The following is an 18946-nucleotide window of genomic DNA, read 5'->3' on the forward strand; positions in this document are numbered from 1 at the left end:
GGATTTTTTTTTTACACCTATTGTGACAACCTAAAGGGAACCTACACAGAACATGGTTATAAATGGTTATTTTTAGGATTTAGATTTATAACCAAAAGCTAACATTCCCAGAATGTTGCAGGGATGTTTTCATGACAACCTTAAGTGAACCAACTCAGAATGTTCCCTAATGGTTATTTTTAGGTTTTATTTTTACAACCAAGAGCTAACCTTTCCCGAATGTCGCAGAGTTTTTTGTTTTTGTTACAACCTCATTTTTTAAACCATTATAGCATTCCATAAACATTCTGGGAACCAAAAACTGTTCGCTATAGGTTGTATCTTGTTAGCCACCCAGGCCAGGACAACTGTTCCTGACCTACTGTCTTCTCCAATTTATGAACAGTTTCTTTGTTCTTTTGATGTTAAGGTAATGGTTTAAGATCATGGCTGAACAAAGGCAACGAGCCCTGTCCACATCAGGAGAGGCTCTGTACCAGGTTCTTGGGCTTGACAAGAACTGCACTCATGATGACATCAAGAGATCCTACAGGTAAGACATGATTCACAACCTATTTGTCCCAAGGTGCATTTACTGTATGAAGTTTGGATTCTACTTGGGGTGAACTATGGAGCCAAGGATAGAGAAGGTGGCAAACTGCGACTCATTCTTCTATAATCTCAGCCTTCAGTTGCAGTGGAGCTGCATGAATATAAAATGATTTCCACAAAACTAAAATATTCATTATGCTGAACAGATGGCATCCCTTATTTTACTGGGATCAGGAATGATAAAGGAATCTTAGATACGAGAGCATGTTCAGGGGTACATGATATGTGCATGAGTGATTCTGCACTATAATTTACATAGCTCCATGGAAACGTGCCAACCTTGCCTTTGGTGGTAATATCTCGACGCTTACACCATAACAAGTTGGTCTCACTTGTCAGTTGGTTTAACAAAACGTTATGCTGCAGCAGAGCAGGGAAACCTGGGAAAAAATATATACAACATTCATTCTTTGTCATACATATAGGAGAATGTATATGCAAGATAGTAAATAGTTCTGTGGCTGCTTAATATATATATATATATATATATAATTTTTTATACAGTTTTCCAAGGCTGCAATTTATGCACAACCTGTGCTGTTTTTGTGTCTTGTATGCTAAAACACAAAGACGTCAGAGAGCTTCATTAGACACTTTCATTTCTAACAACATACTGATGTTCCAATAATTATAGAGTAATTGTTCTAATTTCCACGTTGTTCAAGGAGGCATTTAAATGGTTAGCATTTTAACAGCACTTGTTTGCTGTTAATGAATATATAATCATCACAACTCTTGCAGAAGCCATTGTCTTAATCAAAAATTAACAAGCAAGCATGCACAAGGCATAATAAATCATAGATTAAATTTTTAGTTTTTGGTTCAGCAAAAAAAAAAAAAAAAAATTTAGATTATGCTACTCCATACCTCCATAACTCCTTACCATAAATATTTATAGTTTGCTATCTGATCATCCACAACCATTTTGAAGGATATTGCATTTCACAGCATTATAAAATGTCAAACTCTTCCTTATTGCTGCAGAGACTTTGCAAGAGTGTTTGCGCAGGTTTTGGACATGCTGGCATTCATTCAGAGCAGACCTGAACTGAGTCAGAGACAGAGACGTTTGCAATGCACTGCTGGTTCTAATGGGAAAAATGTCAGACTTGGTGACGTTCCTCTCTTCACCACCCCTCATGTGCAGAGGAGCTTTTGGAGGCACTAATGGGGTCTGCGGTCTTGCCGACACATAGACAGGTCAAGCAGCGTGCGCATAAGACAGCTAGCCGCAAAAGATCACACCCTGCTGAGATCATCAAACAGACAGACAGCATTTTAAACTGGCTCGTGTTAATGAGTCTCCTCTTACTGTGCGCGAGTCCAGAAGTATTTGTGTTTCTTTTTTAAGCTAATGGTTGTTTTATGTCACTCTCATTAGGGGAATACAAAGAAAAGAATCACATTCTTGCTGAGATTCTGTATTTCTAAGGTCATTTAAATATAGTCCCTGTCAATTACATTGATCTTAGGGTCTTTCAACAACTTCTGTTCTTTAAATTTTAATTTCTAAGACTTCTGTATGATCCTCAGGTTGGTTCAGCTCTTTTCAGTCAGTTTTTCGAATACATTTTTCATTTTTAAATGTCCTCCCCTGTTTTTTTTTTTTTTTAGGAAGCTTGCTTTGAAATATCATCCTGACAAGAACCCCGAGAACCCCGATGCCACTGACAAATTTAAAGAGCTCAACAATGCTCATGTCGTGCTGTCTGACGTCACTAAGAGGAACATTTACGACAAGTACGGCTCCCTGGGTCTGTATGTGTCGCAGCAGTTTGGGGAGGAGAATGTGAACACATACTTTATGCTCTCCAGCTGGTGGGCAAAGGTGCGGTATCATCCCCTTTTTTTACATTAAAATGAGCAATTTAGGGAACAATTTTTGCCTGACCTTAACTTTGAAATCTAATCTTGTTGGTGTAATCTACACATTAAATTATATTAATTACATTATAAATTAGTCTAAAATTTTATTCTATTGGTCATAATAAATTATATTTTTGCATCTAATTATGTGACCCCCCCCCCATGTCAAAACAATTCAACATTTACTTATACATTATTAATTAAAAAAATTGCATCTGTTTATAATTTGTAATGGACCTTAGCTAACTAACAGTGAACAATTACAATGTCATGTTAACAAAGAATATTAAACACTATAACAAATGTATTGCTCATAATCAGTTAATGCATTAACTAAAAGAACCTAGCTGAACCAAGCATTATCTGAAAAGGTGTATAAAAAGACAGAATAAGACTGAATATTGTAATATTAACTCTGAAAGATAAATCATAGAATATTATTGCAAAATGAACAAGTTAATAAAACGTAATCCTAATTTATATAAATGCATCTGCTCACTAAATAGTTAAATTTGACATTATAGTAAATGATAAGTAAATGATTTAATTTTCTAAAGTAATATTATATAATACAGATACTGTAATGTCAATATTTTGAATGCATTTATATCTAAACTAAACCCTGATATTGTGTCCCTGTCTGATTTTGAATATTCTCATTTATAGGGTCTGTTTGCCATCTGTGGCTTGCTGACAGGTTGCTATTTCTGTTGTTGTCTGTGCTGCTGTTTCAACTGCTGTTGTGGGAAGTGCAAACCTCACACACCTGGAGAAGAGGACCCGGAGTGCTATGTGTCTCCCGAAGACCTGGAGGAGCAGATCCGCACAGACAACGAGAGAGGTAAGAGGACATGCTGATGTGTTCTTTAGGTGGTCACACACTCCGTTTTCAAATAGCATAAGAGCACAGAACACACCTCAGTTACTCGACAGCCAGAAGGTTCAACTAACGTAATAACTCATCATACTTACAAAAATAAATAGTTGATACTTCTGAGCCAGATGTTTGGATATAATACACTGTTGTTCTGCCAGTGAGGTGTAGGAGGTTTTTTTTTTACATCTTGTGCTGCAGTCCCTCACAAAAGTGATAATTACAGTCTGAGTCATTTCTCAAAGTGTGTTTGCATACTAGTTTTTTTATAGCATTCTCACAATAAAAATAAACAATGTTTTCTTTCCCTGTATTTGAAAGACAGCATGCAAGATGGTACAGACAAAAAAAGAAAAAGCCTTGTTTTGTCTTAAATTCAAGCTACGTCTGGTAAAAATACACTGTGGGCAAATCTAAGTTGACTTGTGCTTTCATTTTAGTTGACTTGTATTCACCTAGACAAGCTGAGAACCCGCAGCACACAAGATCCCGCTTTTATATACTAATGAAGTATAGCAGGCACCTGTTTTATAGCATTTATATTTGTGGTCATTTATATTTGTGTGGGTTAAATGCAGAGCATTAATTCTGAGTACACAAGATGAACAAAGGTCTTACAAGTTTTGAACGACATGAGGGTGAGAAATTAATGACAGAATTTTCATTTTTGGGAGAACTATCCCTTTAAATATTATATACTAGTGCACCATGTAAAAACTGTTTTATTGTAATATTTAGGCTACCTGAAAACATATTTTTGTCTGCTTCATAGCATTCATATTAATGTTTCCTACAATAATGTTTCCTAGACTTCATATCATGCTGAAGTAGTCTCTAAAAATCCACCCCTGTGGTCTCAGAATCAGAAAACTCTCAGCATTAGGTAAGCCAGTGGACAGTTGTCTGCCCTTCAAACCAGTGATACTGAGCCAGCTCAGTGAGGTCAGAAAAGCGCAGCCAGCAGGGGCAGGCAAACGGCAGATTGCTGGGACGTCCTTGGAGTGTACAAAACACTTTTCATTTCAGCAGGAAGCTCAATTAGGAGTGTGAAATGGCATAGCATTAGACAGTGTAACCTCTTGTATAGTCCATATTGAACATATGTGACCTCTTTTACCTGTGATTTTGGTTTTCCAGATGGCGACACTCCGATTGTAATGCAGCCAACCAATGCTAGTGAGAAGACCCAGCTGATCGGTGACGGACACAGAACATATACCTAAATGGAAAAAAGTGACGATAGATATTAATTTTAAAAATCTTTTGGAATATATTGGTGTCTTTTACAATATACAGTTTATGTTAGGACTGAGAAAGCTAAAAATACTCTCAACTTCTTAAGCTTTGTTTAGCCATGCTGTCTGTAAATAACAGATATTATATTATTCTTGTCCTTCTTGTGGAATTAAAATTGATTATGTGATCAAAACTGATGAATGATTCTCCTTTAAATAATATTATGTACACTCAGGGCCTAAATTTACATTTTCCATATAAAATGTTCATCCGTTTATAACAATAAACATAATGTAACATATTTGCCATTCATTCAGGTATTCTTTGTGAAAACAATTATTTATTAAGTTAAAAAGTATGAACATGGTTAAAATATAGCTGTGGAATATTCAATTAACTGCAGTTAGTTCAAATGTATGAGATGGGAAGAAATTTGATTCATTTGATTATATATATGTACATCTGTTTATTAGTATTTAAAACAGTCTATTATTTTTGCTATTTAGAAATCTTAACTGTCCATTTAGGCCTATGTATGACTGACAAATATGTTACACAATAGGTTTATTATACTTTTTTATATATAGTTTATTATACATATAGTACTCTAAATGAATATAGATAGGATATTGCTTGTTTTAACAAAAAGAAAAAGAAAACAAGTTTCCTTCGAGCCGGATTCGAACCAGCGACCTAAGGATTACAGTGATTCCTCTACAGTCCTCCGCTCTACCAACTGAGCTATCGAAGGAACCTACAATTTTCACTGCGATTTTAAGTTTTTTATGAAATAAGACCAAGAAGTGCTTTAGGTTTTTGACCATAATTTGACAACGTGTCATTTACTCTATCTAAGCAAAATTCAGTAACTCACGCTAGTAATCGATAGATTATCGTTTCATAATAACAAAACTGAAAAGCGAAAATAATGTAACCGAATGTCAGATACATTGATGCAATTGTTAACAGTTACATGGTAATAATAAAACCAATAAGAAGAAATCTGCATATGAAAAAACGTGTATTGCGCTACGGTTATAAAACACACCAGTTACACTAATGTTACACTCGTGAGTTTTTTTTTTTTTACTGTTAAGTTTCTTGAAAAGACCTTTGCTAAAGTTGCTAAATGAGACTACAGCTAGGCAATGTGGAGACATTAAACGTCATCACGCCGATTAGATGAGTTTACAGTATTTTCCAAATTGTTGTATAATCAGTGGTTGATATAAACTAGTACCTGAAAGACACTTGTGTAAAAGTAGATCTCTTACCATAAAATGACTTAGGTAGACGTTGAAGTCACCGTTTAGAATATTACTTGTGTGAAAGTTTGTAAAAGTATGTGATATTGTCCTTAAGCATGAAAATTGCTTATTAAAAAAATATCTGAATATATTTAGATGTATTTACACAGGTTAATGTATCTCAGAAGAGACATGGATGCATTTAACCTGCAGACGGCTGCAGTTACAAATGCATAAATACTGTTTTGTTTTAACCACAGAACGCTGAATACTGATATTTGAAAAGAATGTCGAAATATGAAATTAAAACCGCCAGTAGTTGGCAGGAAGTGGATGTTAATGAGAGAGTCACTGAGATTCAACCGATTTATTCAAACAGCTGATTCATTCAGGACAAAGTAGCCTATTTGACTAAGCATTTGTCAATGAGTGAGTCACTGATAAGTGATTCGAATCGTTCCTTCAACTGATTCGTTCAAAAAGCAGTGAACACCTTACATTGCTCAGAGACACAAAACGGCGCTGTGATCTTTGTTTGGAAGTGTTTTTGTTGGCAAAATTGAGCAAAAACAGGCAATAGAGAGTTTGACTCCTAACCCTAGGGTTGTGGGTTCGAATCCCGGGCCGGCAATAACACGACTTAGGTGCCCTTGAGCCAGGCATCGAACCCCCGACTGCTCCCGGGCGCCACAGCATAATTTTTTTTTGTGTGCTTTGATAAGTCTTTGATCTGTCTTCTCCTAACAGCAAAAATACAAAAATTATAATCATATTTAAATCGTATTTTTATGCAGAATATGTAATATGTTTTTATTATCATTTATTTAATCAATGTCTTTTTTATCTTTTCTGTGTTTACTGTGTTTAAGAGATGCACGTTGAGTCAACCGTATCATTTTCATATTTGGGCAAGTAAACATGGCAACCTCTGACGTGCAGTTTCTAAAAACAGCGCTCAGTGATAGTGGGCCTAGGCGTGGGGGAATGCCAAGCCTCATTATAGAGGCTACAGACAGGCGGTTGGGCAATGGAGAGGGCCTGATTTCACCCCGTGTACAAGAACTGGGGCAATTTAATTTTCTCAGTCACAAACGGTCTCATTCTCAATTTAAGTCGTTGCTCATCAAATCAGGATGGACAGCTTGGAGAAGCAGCTTATTTGTCCCATTTGTCTGGAAATGTTCACGAAACCGGTTGTGATTCTTCCTTGTCAACACAATCTTTGCCGGAAATGTGCCAATGACATTTTCCAGGTACAGTTTCAGTTTTTTTTTTTTTACATTTTTTTTATTAACAAAATTTATCACAAAAATATTGATATACCCTATTTTAGAAAAAAAACTATATTTTATTTATGAGTGGATGTTTTTAGAACCTTTATTTAGTTTTAGAACCTTTATTTAGTATATTAATTGTGTTTTATTTTACTGTAGCCTAATATTTAGTCTAATATAGTGTTGCTTCACCTAAATCGCCTTTTTTATTTTAAAACAGACTGTGTTCTACCTAAAGCTAAAATATATATTTGTAAATAAACATTAAATAATCACTAAAAAATGAGGAGTTTTGTCCATTTGCTGTCTCACACTTCCTATCCAGTCCTCAAATCCATACCTTCCCACCAGAGGAGGCACAGTAACGTCAGGTGGCCGTTTCAGGTGTCCATCCTGCAGGCATGAAGTTGTGCTGAACCGCCATGGGGTCTACGGTCTGCAGAGAAACCTTCTGGTGGAAAACATCATTGACATGTACAAGCAGGAGTACATCAGGTTAGACCTGAGAAACAAAACCCCTCGGGAAGCTCTAGGATGTCCTTATGGTTTAACAAGATCCCTTGTGTGATGACAATGTTCAATAGAAATGTAGCCTACAAATATAGTCCAGGGCTCCAGACTGCGAGCAAAATGTTACCAGTTGTGAGCCAAAATTGGTGACAGTGATAAAAAATAATAATAGCTGGCGACATTTCGATAAACTTTGTTTTCTTGCGAGTGCGCAGCAGCATTTCCTGCACACAAGTCTTGATGCTCGATTCGTTAACCAGCGACTCTTATGTATCGGTTATTTTTAATGAGTCAGTCTTAACAATTATAGCAGGCTGATTCGTTACAAAGTATACAAATGACTAATGAGCCGCGAGTCATTTTTCAGTTATACCCGATTTATAAACCAGGAACTATTACTGTTATGTGTACCTTATGTTCCTGAGATTACCATCATTCATTTTAGTTATATATTCTAATATAATGAAATAACAATATATATTGGTTATAAATGCTGCTGGTTAGGAGTCAATAACTTTTTCCTATTCATTTTTGTTTAGTCTGGAGCTCTGTAGACTAAAACATTTAATCAATTAATGTCTAAACTAATGTGATTTCTATTAATAGGCTATAATTTACAGACTGAAGCCCATTTCCACCACATAAGAAATGCTTTGGTAAATCATAATTATAAGATGATTATAAAATGTAACATAACTGGCCTTTTTTAAACTTTTGATATAATAATTACTTTTTGTTGTTGTTGTTTTTTACGTATGATTACTTTTCCTGTGTGGTGGGCTTGTCAAAATTATGACTTTTAAAAAACTTTTTTTTTTCCATATAATTACATATTATATTATATTATTATTGATTACCAAAATATTTTTTTTCTTATGTGTTGGAAATGGGCTTCCATAGTTACCTCTATTGTAGAGGTAATAATCTTTTGGCCTTTAAGTAAAGTGCATGAAGAAACCTTTTTTTATTAAAAAAGAAAAAAAGAAAAGAAAAAAGAGCAGACATCCTTTTAAGAATGAAATTCCCCAAGGCTGAACGATTAAGTTCTCCACCACTCTGTCACTTTGCATCCCACTTAAGCGTTTCACTTTATGAACTCAAAAACAGCTTTTGAATGAGAGGTTCATGTTTAAATCTCTATAAATCAGTGTTTTTCACTGCAAAAGACAGATTACCTAGCGTCCATGTGGCTCCCAAGACCTGAGACTCGGACAGATCAGAAGGCTAAGGATGACAGTCAGCTGGCAGCAAATTTATTTTTAGTTCCTCCAGTCAGTGTTGAGTCTCTTAGGCTACCTGACACACATAACAAACCCTCAATATGTCCATGTGAACTCTAAAGTTATTTCATTAGGCATTAATTTGAAGTCCTGTCCACATCTGAGGCAAAAGCCGAAAGGTATTGAACCTTAGAATCTGTTTTATTAAATACTGTTTAACCTCAGATGTCAGACTTTGATACTCATGGATCTGTTATTCTCCAAAGCAGCAGACCTTCTCCTGAACAGAAGGTTGACCAACCGATGTGTGAAGTCCATGAGGATGAGAAAATCAACATTTACTGCTTGACCTGCGGCGTTCCCACTTGTTCTATGTGTAAAGTGTTCGGCGCCCATAAGGACTGTGAAGTGGCCCCTCTTAACAGTATTTACCAGACGCAAAAGGTAAAAACTCTTGCGCTTTCCAGGCATATGAATATTTTATGTTTGTCTGCATAAGTACGCCAGAGTTTGCGTCAGTGTGTATGTGCTTGTGTGTGCAGCATATATTTTTACAGTTGTGTGTTAATATGCTTACGCACGTCCTCATCTCCAGACAGAGCTCTCGGATAGAATAGCAATGATGGTGGGCAATAATGACAGAATTCAAGGCATCATCAGTCAGTTGGAGGAGACCTGCAGAAGCATAGAGGTTAGTCACCCTGTGTGGGGGCTTCTCCCTCCCCAAAGCCTGGCATAAGAGTAGGATTATTGATGAGGAATGTAAGAACGCTTCCTCTGACAATAGATACACACGCTCTGGCATCGACGAGCCAGGCAGGCAGGAAGCTGGATTCTCTCCAGACCTCACAGTTGCATTCACAGAGGCTCCATGATTGACAAGCAGGCAGAAATGAGCCATCTCTGTTGTTGAGCATATGGCTTCTCTGACGGAAAGTCATTGTGAACAAGGTTGAGGGTTAGATACGGTCGAAGAAAGGAGCAGGCAGTCAAACTATTGATTTAGAGAGTGCATTTACACATAAACCTTATTCTTAAATTATGGTGGTCCATAGTTAGCGATTTACATCAAACATTATGGCTGTGTTCCAGTCGTCCAATAATAGCCTAAAAGTGGCATTCTTTCATAAAATATTATATGATCATGTGCTATATACCGCTTACATAAAGATCTTAAGATTTTTATAAAGAAGTCTCTTATGCTCACATAAGCTGCAATTATTTGAAGGAAAAATACTGTGATATTGTAAAATATAATTACAATTTAAAGCAACTATTTTATTTATTCATATATTTTAAAATGTAATTTATTCATGTTATTGCAAAACTTCATTTTTAGCAGTCCTTACTCCAGTATTCAGTGTCACATGATCCTTCAGAAATCATGCTGATTTGCATTTGAAGATACATTTCTGCTTATTATTAATGTTGAAAACAGTTGAATCTTTGATACATTTTCTTCAGGATTCTTTGATTAGAATAGAAAAAAACAGATTTATTTAAAGAACTGTGCAACATCCTTATTGTCACTTCAGATCAGTTTTATTTGAATTTACATAAAATTTACCCCTCACAATTTGAACAGCAGTGTATATAATATACATATCTTTTTAGAATATAAATATAATACAATTTATTTTAATTTTAATTTTTTTTTATATATTTATAGGAAAATGGCAGGCGACAAAAATCCAAGGTGTGTGAAAAGTTTGACCATTTGTACGCCATCCTGGAGGACAGGAAGAGAGAGATGAATGTGAAAGTGAACACTGAACAGGAAGAGAAACTCAATTACATACGTCGGCTCACAAGGAAGTATGGAGATCATCTGGAGTCTATGACCAAAATCATGGAGACAGGAATCCAGACACTGGAAGAACCTGAGATGGCTGTTTTCTTACAGGTCCTTTATGCCTACAATAGATTATAAATACAGAGCTAACACAATCATGTATTATTTGTTTTATAAAGCACAATTTATTTAAAGGGACAGTTCACCCAAAAAAGAAAATTCTGGCATTAATTACTTAATTACTTAAATCCATGAATTTAAAAGACTGGCATGGAAATCCATGTCAGCGCTGAATGATATAAAAAATAAAAAGATTGATCAAATTTGTGGGAACCCTGTAGAAATTAAGTATATTTTATACATAATTTGTGTTATCTGAAATAAAAAATCTCTTTTTCTTTTACACATGAAGAATACCAAACCCCTCTTGCAAAAGTAAGTGTTGATCCTTTCTGCAACATTAATGTGTATTTTGAACAAACACACAAATTGATTTCTTATTGGCTAGAATTGCAGGGGCATCGAATACCTCGCACCTGGAGAGAGTGGAGCGTGGCTATGAGAACATGGATCATTACTCTGTGAGCTTCAAAAGAGAGGGCCGGGCTCTATGCAATATCGACTTCGCCAGAGGTACAACTCACCTGAAATGCTCATTAGGCTGATTCAACTTTGACTATCAACATGTGTTGGTCTAAATCAAGTTAGCTTGTTGAATTGATTTTGAAAATAACATTTTCATGTGCTATTTTGAAGCCTCTAAAGCATGTTTTCATACCGTGACTCAATGAGTAGCCAGTTCAAAAGCCAATCTTGCTATTCAGTATATACATCAGATTTGTCAGTAAATTTACTAAACTCCATCAGAAACATGGTGTAAAAACTGTCAGTATTGTATTTAATCAGTATGAGGTTGATGGTATCTTCATGTTCAGATTGGGTCAAGAAAATGCACCTTTCCATTTCATATGTTAAAGGAATAGTTCACTTCATGCCATCCATTATGTAAATGAGTTTGTTTCTTCATCGTAACAGATTTGGAGAAATTTAGCATTACATCGCTTGCTCACCAATAGATCATCTGAACTGAATGGGTGCCGTCAGAATGAGAGTCCAAACAGCTGATAAAAACATCACAATAAGTAATCCACACAACTCCAGTTCATCAGTTAACGTCTTGTAAAGTTAAAAGCTGCATGTTTGTAAGAAACAAATCCATCAATTCATTTTTATCTTAAAATCTATGCTTCTGGCTTATACACTATTATTGTTTTCTCCAGTGAAAAAGTGTAAAACAGGAGAGAAATATGCAGAGATCAAGCATCATTTACAAGCAAAAACAGTTTTAAATAAATTAGTGCTGTCAAACGATTAATCGCATCCAAAATAAAAGTTTTGTTTACACATAACATATGAGTGTGCAGTGTGTATATTGGTTATGTATATATAAATACACACACATGCATGTATATATTTAAGAAAAAAATATTTATATATATATAATATAAATAATATAAATGAATACATGTAAATATTTTCAAATATATACTGTATGTGTGTGTATTTATATATACGTAATTATATACAGTACACATATATATAGTACAGTATATAGACAAAAAAGTTTATTTTGGATGTGATTAATAAATCATTTGATAGCGCTAAAAGAAATATATCAGTGAATTTTGATGTGAGATGACAACACGGAGTGAACTTCTTAAGGGAGGAAGCGTTATTATGTATTATAGACTGGTATTTTGGCCTGTTTAAAATTAAAACACTTTAAGGATTATTTCTTACAAACACAGCTTTTCACTTCACAAGATGTTAACCAATAGACTGCAGTCATGTGGATTACTTATGGATTATTTTTAATGTTTTAATCGGCTGTTTGAATTCTCATTCTTACGGCACCCATTCAGTTCAGAGGATCTATTGGTGAGCAAGTGATGTAATGCTAAATTTCTCCAAATCTGTTACGATGAAGAAACAAACTCATTTAAATCTTAGATGGCCTGAGGGTGAGTAAACTTTCTGCAAATTTAGATTTTTGGGTGAACTCTTCCTTTAGACTCTCATTGTTTGCAGATGATGATGATGAAGAGGAGGAGGACGAGGAGGAGGTGGCTGTCGATGCAGACAGTCGGGCAGGGCAAACAGCCTCGGGAGAAGTGGACTCACTGAACGAAGCCCTTCCGCCCCTTCTTCCCCCACAGCCCCTGAGCACATGCAGACCCGCCACATCATCCTAACTTCACAAAGTGCACATGCCAACACAAAGTGATCCAGCGTTCATTTTTGCAAGCTGTACAAAACAATATGGACACCTACAGTTTAAAAACAGACTATTTTACCAGTGCTGGTACTGTTTCTGTTTCAGTAGCTGCTTAAGAAAAGTCACTAGATGACTAAATATAATTGGAGATTACTTAAGAAACCCTTCCAAGATTTGTGGTGTTGTTTACTGCGTAGGGAGTGTTCGCGTGGTATTTCATTGCAGTTGGCACGGCAGTGTTATTTGAGTTATGAATGACATGATTCACTTTAAATGTTCTCTGGATTTCATATTTATAAACATCAACGTCAAATAAAAGGTTACCCTCGTGAGTGTAATCATTTGTAACAGATTTAATTCAAATCAACATCCAGTTCAGTTCCAAAAGCATTGATTTATCACATATACAGCAGATGCCTAATCTACATGAAGAAACATCCGTGGAAGTAATCGCCTCGTCTCTGGTCTTGTAGGCGAAGAGTAAACAAGTGATGTTCGCACATCTCGGTGGTCGAGCTGAAATAACGATGCCAGGACATTGCGTAATGCATATATTCTGGCCCAGTGGAGGGTGAGCAGTGACAGGATGTGCTTCTGTTGCTGGCTTCACACAGAGAACGGCTACAACCAACTTAATGAGGTCCAGGGAGCACAACCCCAAAACAACACTCGGCTCACCATGTGTGGCTTCCACCTTTGCAATGAATGAATTAGTCGAAGTGACATGCATTCTGTGGTGCTACATAAAAAACATAAGGTTGAAATGTTCTGAGTGCCTTGTTAGTTCACATTTGAGTTATTGATTGGATTTGGATGTGCTTCAGCCGTACACTTTAGGACATGGTTCGGTGAAAGTACACCCAAGATCTCCAGTTGCTGTAGAATGAGTCACCACTCATCAGCTATTTGGTTTGCTGTGAAAAGTTTCAGTCAGCACCAGTGTTTATACTGCATTTGATAATAAAGACACAGTGGAAATTCCAGGAAAAATTCTATTTTTATGTCTTTTTTTGAAAACGTACATTAGTGTCATTGAGCGTCAGCAAGTATATTGATTTAATGAGTCAGTTTATATGTGCAAAATACTCTGAGAAACCTTGTATGTTTATGACTTGTTTTTGAGCTTGCTTTTAGGTTCCATTTTTTGAAGGTAGGTGGTAAAAAAATACCGTCTTGTGATATAAGATCATGTTTACCCTTTTTAATTGTAATTAATAAATTATAGATTCAATATTTTATATAAAGAATTGTTCTACCCTTGGTTAAACCACTCACGAACAAGATGCTTTGTCTGTCAATTATCTCTGGATTACCCTCATTTATTGATTCTTAAAGTTATAAGTTTGCAGACATATTGAAAACATGTTCATTCATTGATACATACATCTGTTTACGTGATGACTGTGAAATATAAGTAGGTTTTTTTATTATTTAATCACTTTTTCATGCCAATAATCTAGACAACAGGTGTCAAACTGGCTTTCAAAGTTTTATTGAAAAATATAAATATAAGACATTCTCTTGCACAACAAAAATGAATGGTTGCTCATTAGTTTATTAACAAACTTAAACAATGTACTGTATGTTACAATGAAACTCAAGTCTGTCAGATAAAATAAGTAAAATACAGTACTGGAAAATATTGTCTTTTTTTAAAGAAACTCAAACGTTTTCTTCATCTACAGTTCTGAATGATCACTTATACAATAACATTGATGGAGAGTGATGACAGTTTTGCGCTTCATATACACCTAGTGTGCTCTATTCGTCTTCAGTGAAATATCTACAAATAAATAAGTCACCGGTATAAATAGATCATGATGGAAAAGCAGCACTATGGTACAGAATATTCATGTCTGTGCTAAATGTAAAAATATCTTTGGCTAATGGGTTTGCTCATGGTTACTTCCCGAATATTTCCATCATTTTGCGGTTGCTGTGAGCTTGCTGGGCCATTTGTTCGGCTCTGGCCATCTCCAGTACTTCTCGTAGCAGATGAAAGGTCAGATCCAGGGAAATCGGCGGCTCCTCCGACCTGCGCTCCCTCTCCACTGAGTCGAGCGCGCGGAGCGCGTAATTGCCATCCAAGCGACCGATGTTCCCAACTTTCCCCTCCAACAGACGCTGCGTTAACTGGAGCTGCAGTGCTCTTTTGGAATACTGGGATGTCTCGGGGAAGCTGTCGGCTGGGGATCGGAGATAATTCTGGTTTCTGTTACCGAGCCGGATGAAGTACTCCTCCCCTAAGCGTGCCAAAACCGGCGGGGACTGTCGCTCTCCATCGGGGTCCGTGGCTGGCTGGTTGGAGCTGCTTTCGATGGCTCTACATTCATACGGTGGTGGAAAGGCAACGAGCAGAGCCACGGTGGTGACGAGAAAATTGAGCTTCATGTCAAAAAGTGGCGAGGAGAATCTGCGGGAGAAGTGAGTCAATTATGCGCACGATTTCAACTTCTCAGCAACTGTTTTGCGCACTCTGGGACGAAGCTCAAATCTTGGCAGATGCAATTTGATACTGCACATTCGCATTAATAATTGCATTACACACATGTATATTTCTAAGTCCACTTGGGCATTTGCACACGCTTTAAAGTTGGAGAGCTCGGTGCCTCATTGTGCGCAAAACACGAGGACGCATCCACAGCAATACAAACTAACTAGAATAAAGATTATCAGTGTAAGATGTTATTACCCAACTTTTATTAGGCTACCTCAATATCAGCTGTCTTATTCCAGATAAGATGTTGCGTACCTGTGCGTAATTGGTATATCCTTGGATGGTTTTTGAACTTTGCGAGGAGCGTCTGTCTTCCAGTTGTTGCCTATCAAGATATTACTTTTAGGACTTCTTCAAAGGAAGGCAGGAGTTTGCATTTATATAGGCACGGTCAGCGACAAGTGTCACGCATTTAGTAGCTTGCGTCTGCGCAGAGGGGAGAGAGAGTTGACTTGAATGAACGTAAGTGAACAGTTTTCGGTTTGAATGAGTCATCGAGGTGTGTGTGTGTGTGTGTGTGTGTGTTTGTGTGAAAGAAGATGCATATGAAACCAGGGGTATTTTAGGATCCTCTATTGATCTTCTCGCATCTTTTTGGAATATTTAGAACACTGTCCTATAGCTAATATTTGAAAGCTTTATGTTTTATATTCTAAAATATGAAACAAATTATATGAGGCTCCGTAATTCCGACTTGAAACCCCTCAAAGGAAGCCAAAATAAAATTTTTGGCAAAGGGTCTTAAAAGTATGTATTTTATTTAACAAAAGTTCCGTAAAAGTTGCACTCAACAGACGTTCGAGAACACAAGTCAAGTTCAACCGAAGTAGTAACCATGGCAACTCGAGCGCTTCCACTTAAGATCGCCATGGGATCATACGTAGGCAAAGCATGAGTATTGTTATAATTTTTTACTTTTTACTTTTATAGATTTACATATCAGAAACATATTACTAAACCCTGTAGTGTTTGGTTTAAATTGTGATTAAGACAGTTCAGACTGGGCACCAATATAGCCTTATTTGTGTTTGACGGTTAGCTGAGGGCGCCAAATTACTCGACAAACGTCAACTGACAAAATGACACTCAATTAAAATTTCTGAAAGAAAAAAAGTAAAAGCCCTTGAATTTATTAAAATAATACTTACTCAATTCAAATTATACAACTTTATACTTTCTCTGTCATAATTCTATAATCTTAATTGTTTGACCAAATGTGGCATTTCACTGACTGAATTTGAATATCTTTGCTTAATTGCGCATTCATCTCTAATGACCAAAGATGCATTTTAAAGTGGTGTGACTGCAATAATCAATCCTTTGGTCACATTCCAGGTCGTTCCATCCATAAAATCGATCAAATACGTCACATTAAAGCGCAGGTTGTTCAGTTGTTGCAGTCACAGGCACACAGGCGTGGTGAACTTCGGGCAATGTTCTAGTGGGTGTCACTTATTCAGACAGCACAGACAGAGCTTTGGGTCCCGGTGATTACAGATGCAAAGCGGCAGGACCGCGTCACTCACGCAGTCACTGCTGTCAAGTGCTGTCCTCCCCCCTCGCTGTGCTCTAGCCATGAGGGAGGCTGGGAGATGGAACACTTGGCCCGAGCCCCTTTACACCTGCTTTCAGAATGCCAATCAGACAGCGTCCCAATCCGCTTCTAGACAATACATGCTAACAAGTGTAAAGAAAGAGGTTTGAAATTTCTCAAAAGGTTTGAATGGAAATTCCACGTTGTTGCTTTGTCCTTTCATCCAGACACATTGGTTTTCATGAAAAAAAGAAAGGAAAAAAAAAGATTTTAATTGAATTGGTTTTAAACATTTTCACCATGCAAAAATAAGAATTATTAGGCACTTTCAACGAATATGATACAAAACAATGTTTGAAAATGCTTTTTTTTTTTCTCAACATGATCAGTGAAAGAAATTTTTGTTATGTATAAAAAAAACAGACCATAAAACAGCTCATACACTGAAAAAAGCAGTGTAAGATTTACTTTGAAACAACTTTACTCAGAAACTATTAGATCACAAATCTCAACGAAATGTTGACCTAATATGTTGAATTGCATTCAATTCATTGTAGTATTTTACTTTAGACAAAACAATATAATAGAAACAGCTCATACACTGAAAAAATATATATAGTTTAGGATTTTAGTAATTTTTGAGCGAAAAGTAAATCCTACACTCCAATAAAGCCTTTTTTAAGATTTACGCAATTGTATAGAAAAATAAATAAAAAAGATTTAGGCTACGCAATTTAAATAATAGTAAAATTCCATCAAATTTAATTGAATAATCCTTACATATTTTAATTGAATCATTAAACAATCCTTTGGATTATTCAATTCGATCTGATGGAATTTTACTATTAATTAAACTGCATAAGGCCTATTTTTTTTAGGTACACAGTTTTTTTCAGTGTATGAAATGTTTTAGAATTTATTATTTTATATAAAATATAGTAACATATAACAATGAATACAAATTTTCATAAAATAGGTCAAAATTAGAGCATTGTTGTGTGATTGTAATTGTTGGACACAATCATAAAATCAAGAAATATGGCGAGGCCAAAGGAGGGATACAGGCTTTTGATGTGTTTTGAAGTAGCTAACATTTCATGGTTATCTAACATTTCCAGTTTTTACAATGAAAGCATGGAATTTGTGCTTGTAACGCTTAAAAAAAAATAACTTGGGGCACCAATTTGCACCCTATTTGTGGAAAGTGCCATTACATTTATGATGTGTGGGATGGGGAAGGCTCAGGGGAAAAAGGCTGACGGTTAACAAGAAGAGTGGATTCATCCCAAGAATAACGTTATTATGGATAATGACTGCATCCATCTACGATAAAGCTGACAGATGAAGAAGGCGGCAGACATCTTGGTTCTATTTCGAGCTCCTCAAAGCACCTAGTCCCTGATCCACTCAAATTTACGCCGGTGATTCACTCGGTAAATTAATTATTATTATATTCACCCCACGTCTGTGTGATCCTAAAAGTTAGACAAAACACCTCTATGAAGCAATTCCTGACATTCATTGATGTTTCAGACTGAAAACTTGATCTGCTGCGTAGGAGTTCTCATTCTGATCGATTGTATGAAGCGTTCAAACAAATGATGAGGTCAAAAGCTTAAGTGTTTCTCCGCAAAATAAAGCAGAGCAATTTTCCTCCTCCCTTCAGGCCCGGTGTCAAGTCCCATCATGACATGCAGCTGCTTACTGACACAAATCCAGCGTACCACCTTGCTGCAAAATTAACAAATTCGCTTGTGGTCATCGATGTCACTACGATTTCAAATCAACGTCTGGAAATGGATAACAAAACATGGCACGTGATGAACCACAGGAAGTGCAGTGGGCCTGTCGCATCGTATCCATACTAGTGCTTTATGTGATTTTCAATGTGTCATCTGTTTACCAGCGGTTCTAAAGAAAAAATCTGACACACTTCAGAGTCAGAGAAACGTTACATCTTGCTCTTGATAGGTTTAACACTCTAACAGAGTATCATTTGACTCTTCATTCAAGCTCATTCAACTCTTTAC

General features: G+C 36.3%; 3 protein-coding genes and 1 non-coding gene across 5 annotated transcripts; 2 read left to right on the top strand and 2 right to left on the bottom strand.

Moving 5' to 3' along the window:
• Positions 1–413: 413 nt before the first annotated feature.
• Positions 414–4868, top strand: LOC132116149 (dnaJ homolog subfamily C member 5-like). The gene is made up of 4 exons (XM_059524774.1): positions 414–532; positions 2206–2419; positions 3124–3298; positions 4469–4868. Exons 1-4 carry the CDS (start codon positions 426–428, stop codon positions 4552–4554), a joined length of 582 nt encoding a protein of 193 aa, XP_059380757.1. The 5' UTR covers positions 414–425; the 3' UTR covers positions 4555–4868.
• Positions 4869–5232: 364 nt separating this feature from the next.
• trnay-gua (transfer RNA tyrosine (anticodon GUA)) lies at positions 5233–5318 on the bottom strand. The gene is given in 2 exon segments: positions 5233–5268; positions 5282–5318. It is a non-coding gene; the product is annotated as a tRNA-Tyr (tRNA).
• A 1486-nt stretch (positions 5319–6804) lies between these two features.
• Positions 6805–13223, top strand: LOC132116148 (tripartite motif-containing protein 55-like). Of its 2 annotated transcripts, XM_059524773.1 has the most exons (9): positions 6805–7067; positions 7414–7583; positions 9085–9262; positions 9414–9509; positions 10488–10721; positions 11023–11045; positions 11119–11243; positions 12419–12465; positions 12526–12633. In XM_059524773.1, exons 1-8 carry the CDS (start codon positions 6948–6950, stop codon positions 12439–12441), a joined length of 969 nt encoding a protein of 322 aa, XP_059380756.1. In that variant the 5' UTR covers positions 6805–6947; the 3' UTR covers positions 12442–12465; positions 12526–12633. The 2 variants fall into 2 exon arrangements, with proteins under 2 accessions (XP_059380756.1, XP_059380755.1); XM_059524772.1 differs by lacking the exons at positions 12419–12465; positions 12526–12633 and adding an exon at positions 12699–13223.
• Positions 13224–14361: 1138 nt separating this feature from the next.
• Positions 14362–15796, bottom strand: LOC132116150 (corticoliberin). The gene is made up of 2 exons (XM_059524776.1): positions 15638–15796; positions 14362–15298 (listed from the first exon to the last, which is right to left on the bottom strand). The coding sequence occupies exon 2, from the start codon at positions 15274–15276 to the stop codon at positions 14788–14790; it is 489 nt and encodes a 162-aa protein (XP_059380759.1). The 5' UTR covers positions 15277–15298; positions 15638–15796; the 3' UTR covers positions 14362–14787.
• Between the last annotated feature and the right edge of the window lie 3150 nt (positions 15797–18946).

This window comes from Carassius carassius, chromosome 35 (assembly GCF_963082965.1).
Source record: "Carassius carassius chromosome 35, fCarCar2.1, whole genome shotgun sequence".
In the NCBI taxonomy this organism is placed as follows: domain Eukaryota; kingdom Metazoa; phylum Chordata; class Actinopteri; order Cypriniformes; family Cyprinidae; genus Carassius; species Carassius carassius.

What these genes read in the sequence shown, in the direction of transcription:
- LOC132116149 (XM_059524774.1), top strand. Translation starts at nt 426, where the DNA reads ATGGCTGAACAAAGGCAACGAGCCCTGTCCACATCAGGAGAGGCTCTG. An exon ending in TCTCCAGCTGGTGGGCAAAG is followed by an intron (nt 2,420 to 3,123) that starts GTGCGGTATCAT and finishes TCTCATTTATAG; the next exon opens with GGTCTGTTTGCCATCTGTGG. An exon ending in CCGCACAGACAACGAGAGAG is followed by an intron (nt 3,299 to 4,468) that starts GTAAGAGGACAT and finishes TTGGTTTTCCAG; the next exon opens with ATGGCGACACTCCGATTGTA.
- LOC132116150 (XM_059524776.1), bottom strand. Translation starts at nt 15,276, where the DNA reads ATGAAGCTCAATTTTCTCGTCACCACCGTGGCTCTGCTCGTTGCCTTT.
- LOC132116148 (XM_059524772.1), top strand. Translation starts at nt 6,948, where the DNA reads ATGGACAGCTTGGAGAAGCAGCTTATTTGTCCCATTTGTCTGGAAATG. An exon ending in TACAAGCAGGAGTACATCAG is followed by an intron (nt 7,584 to 9,084) that starts GTTAGACCTGAG and finishes TATTCTCCAAAG; the next exon opens with CAGCAGACCTTCTCCTGAAC. An exon ending in CAATATCGACTTCGCCAGAG is followed by an intron (nt 11,244 to 12,698) that starts GTACAACTCACC and finishes CATTGTTTGCAG; the next exon opens with ATGATGATGATGAAGAGGAG.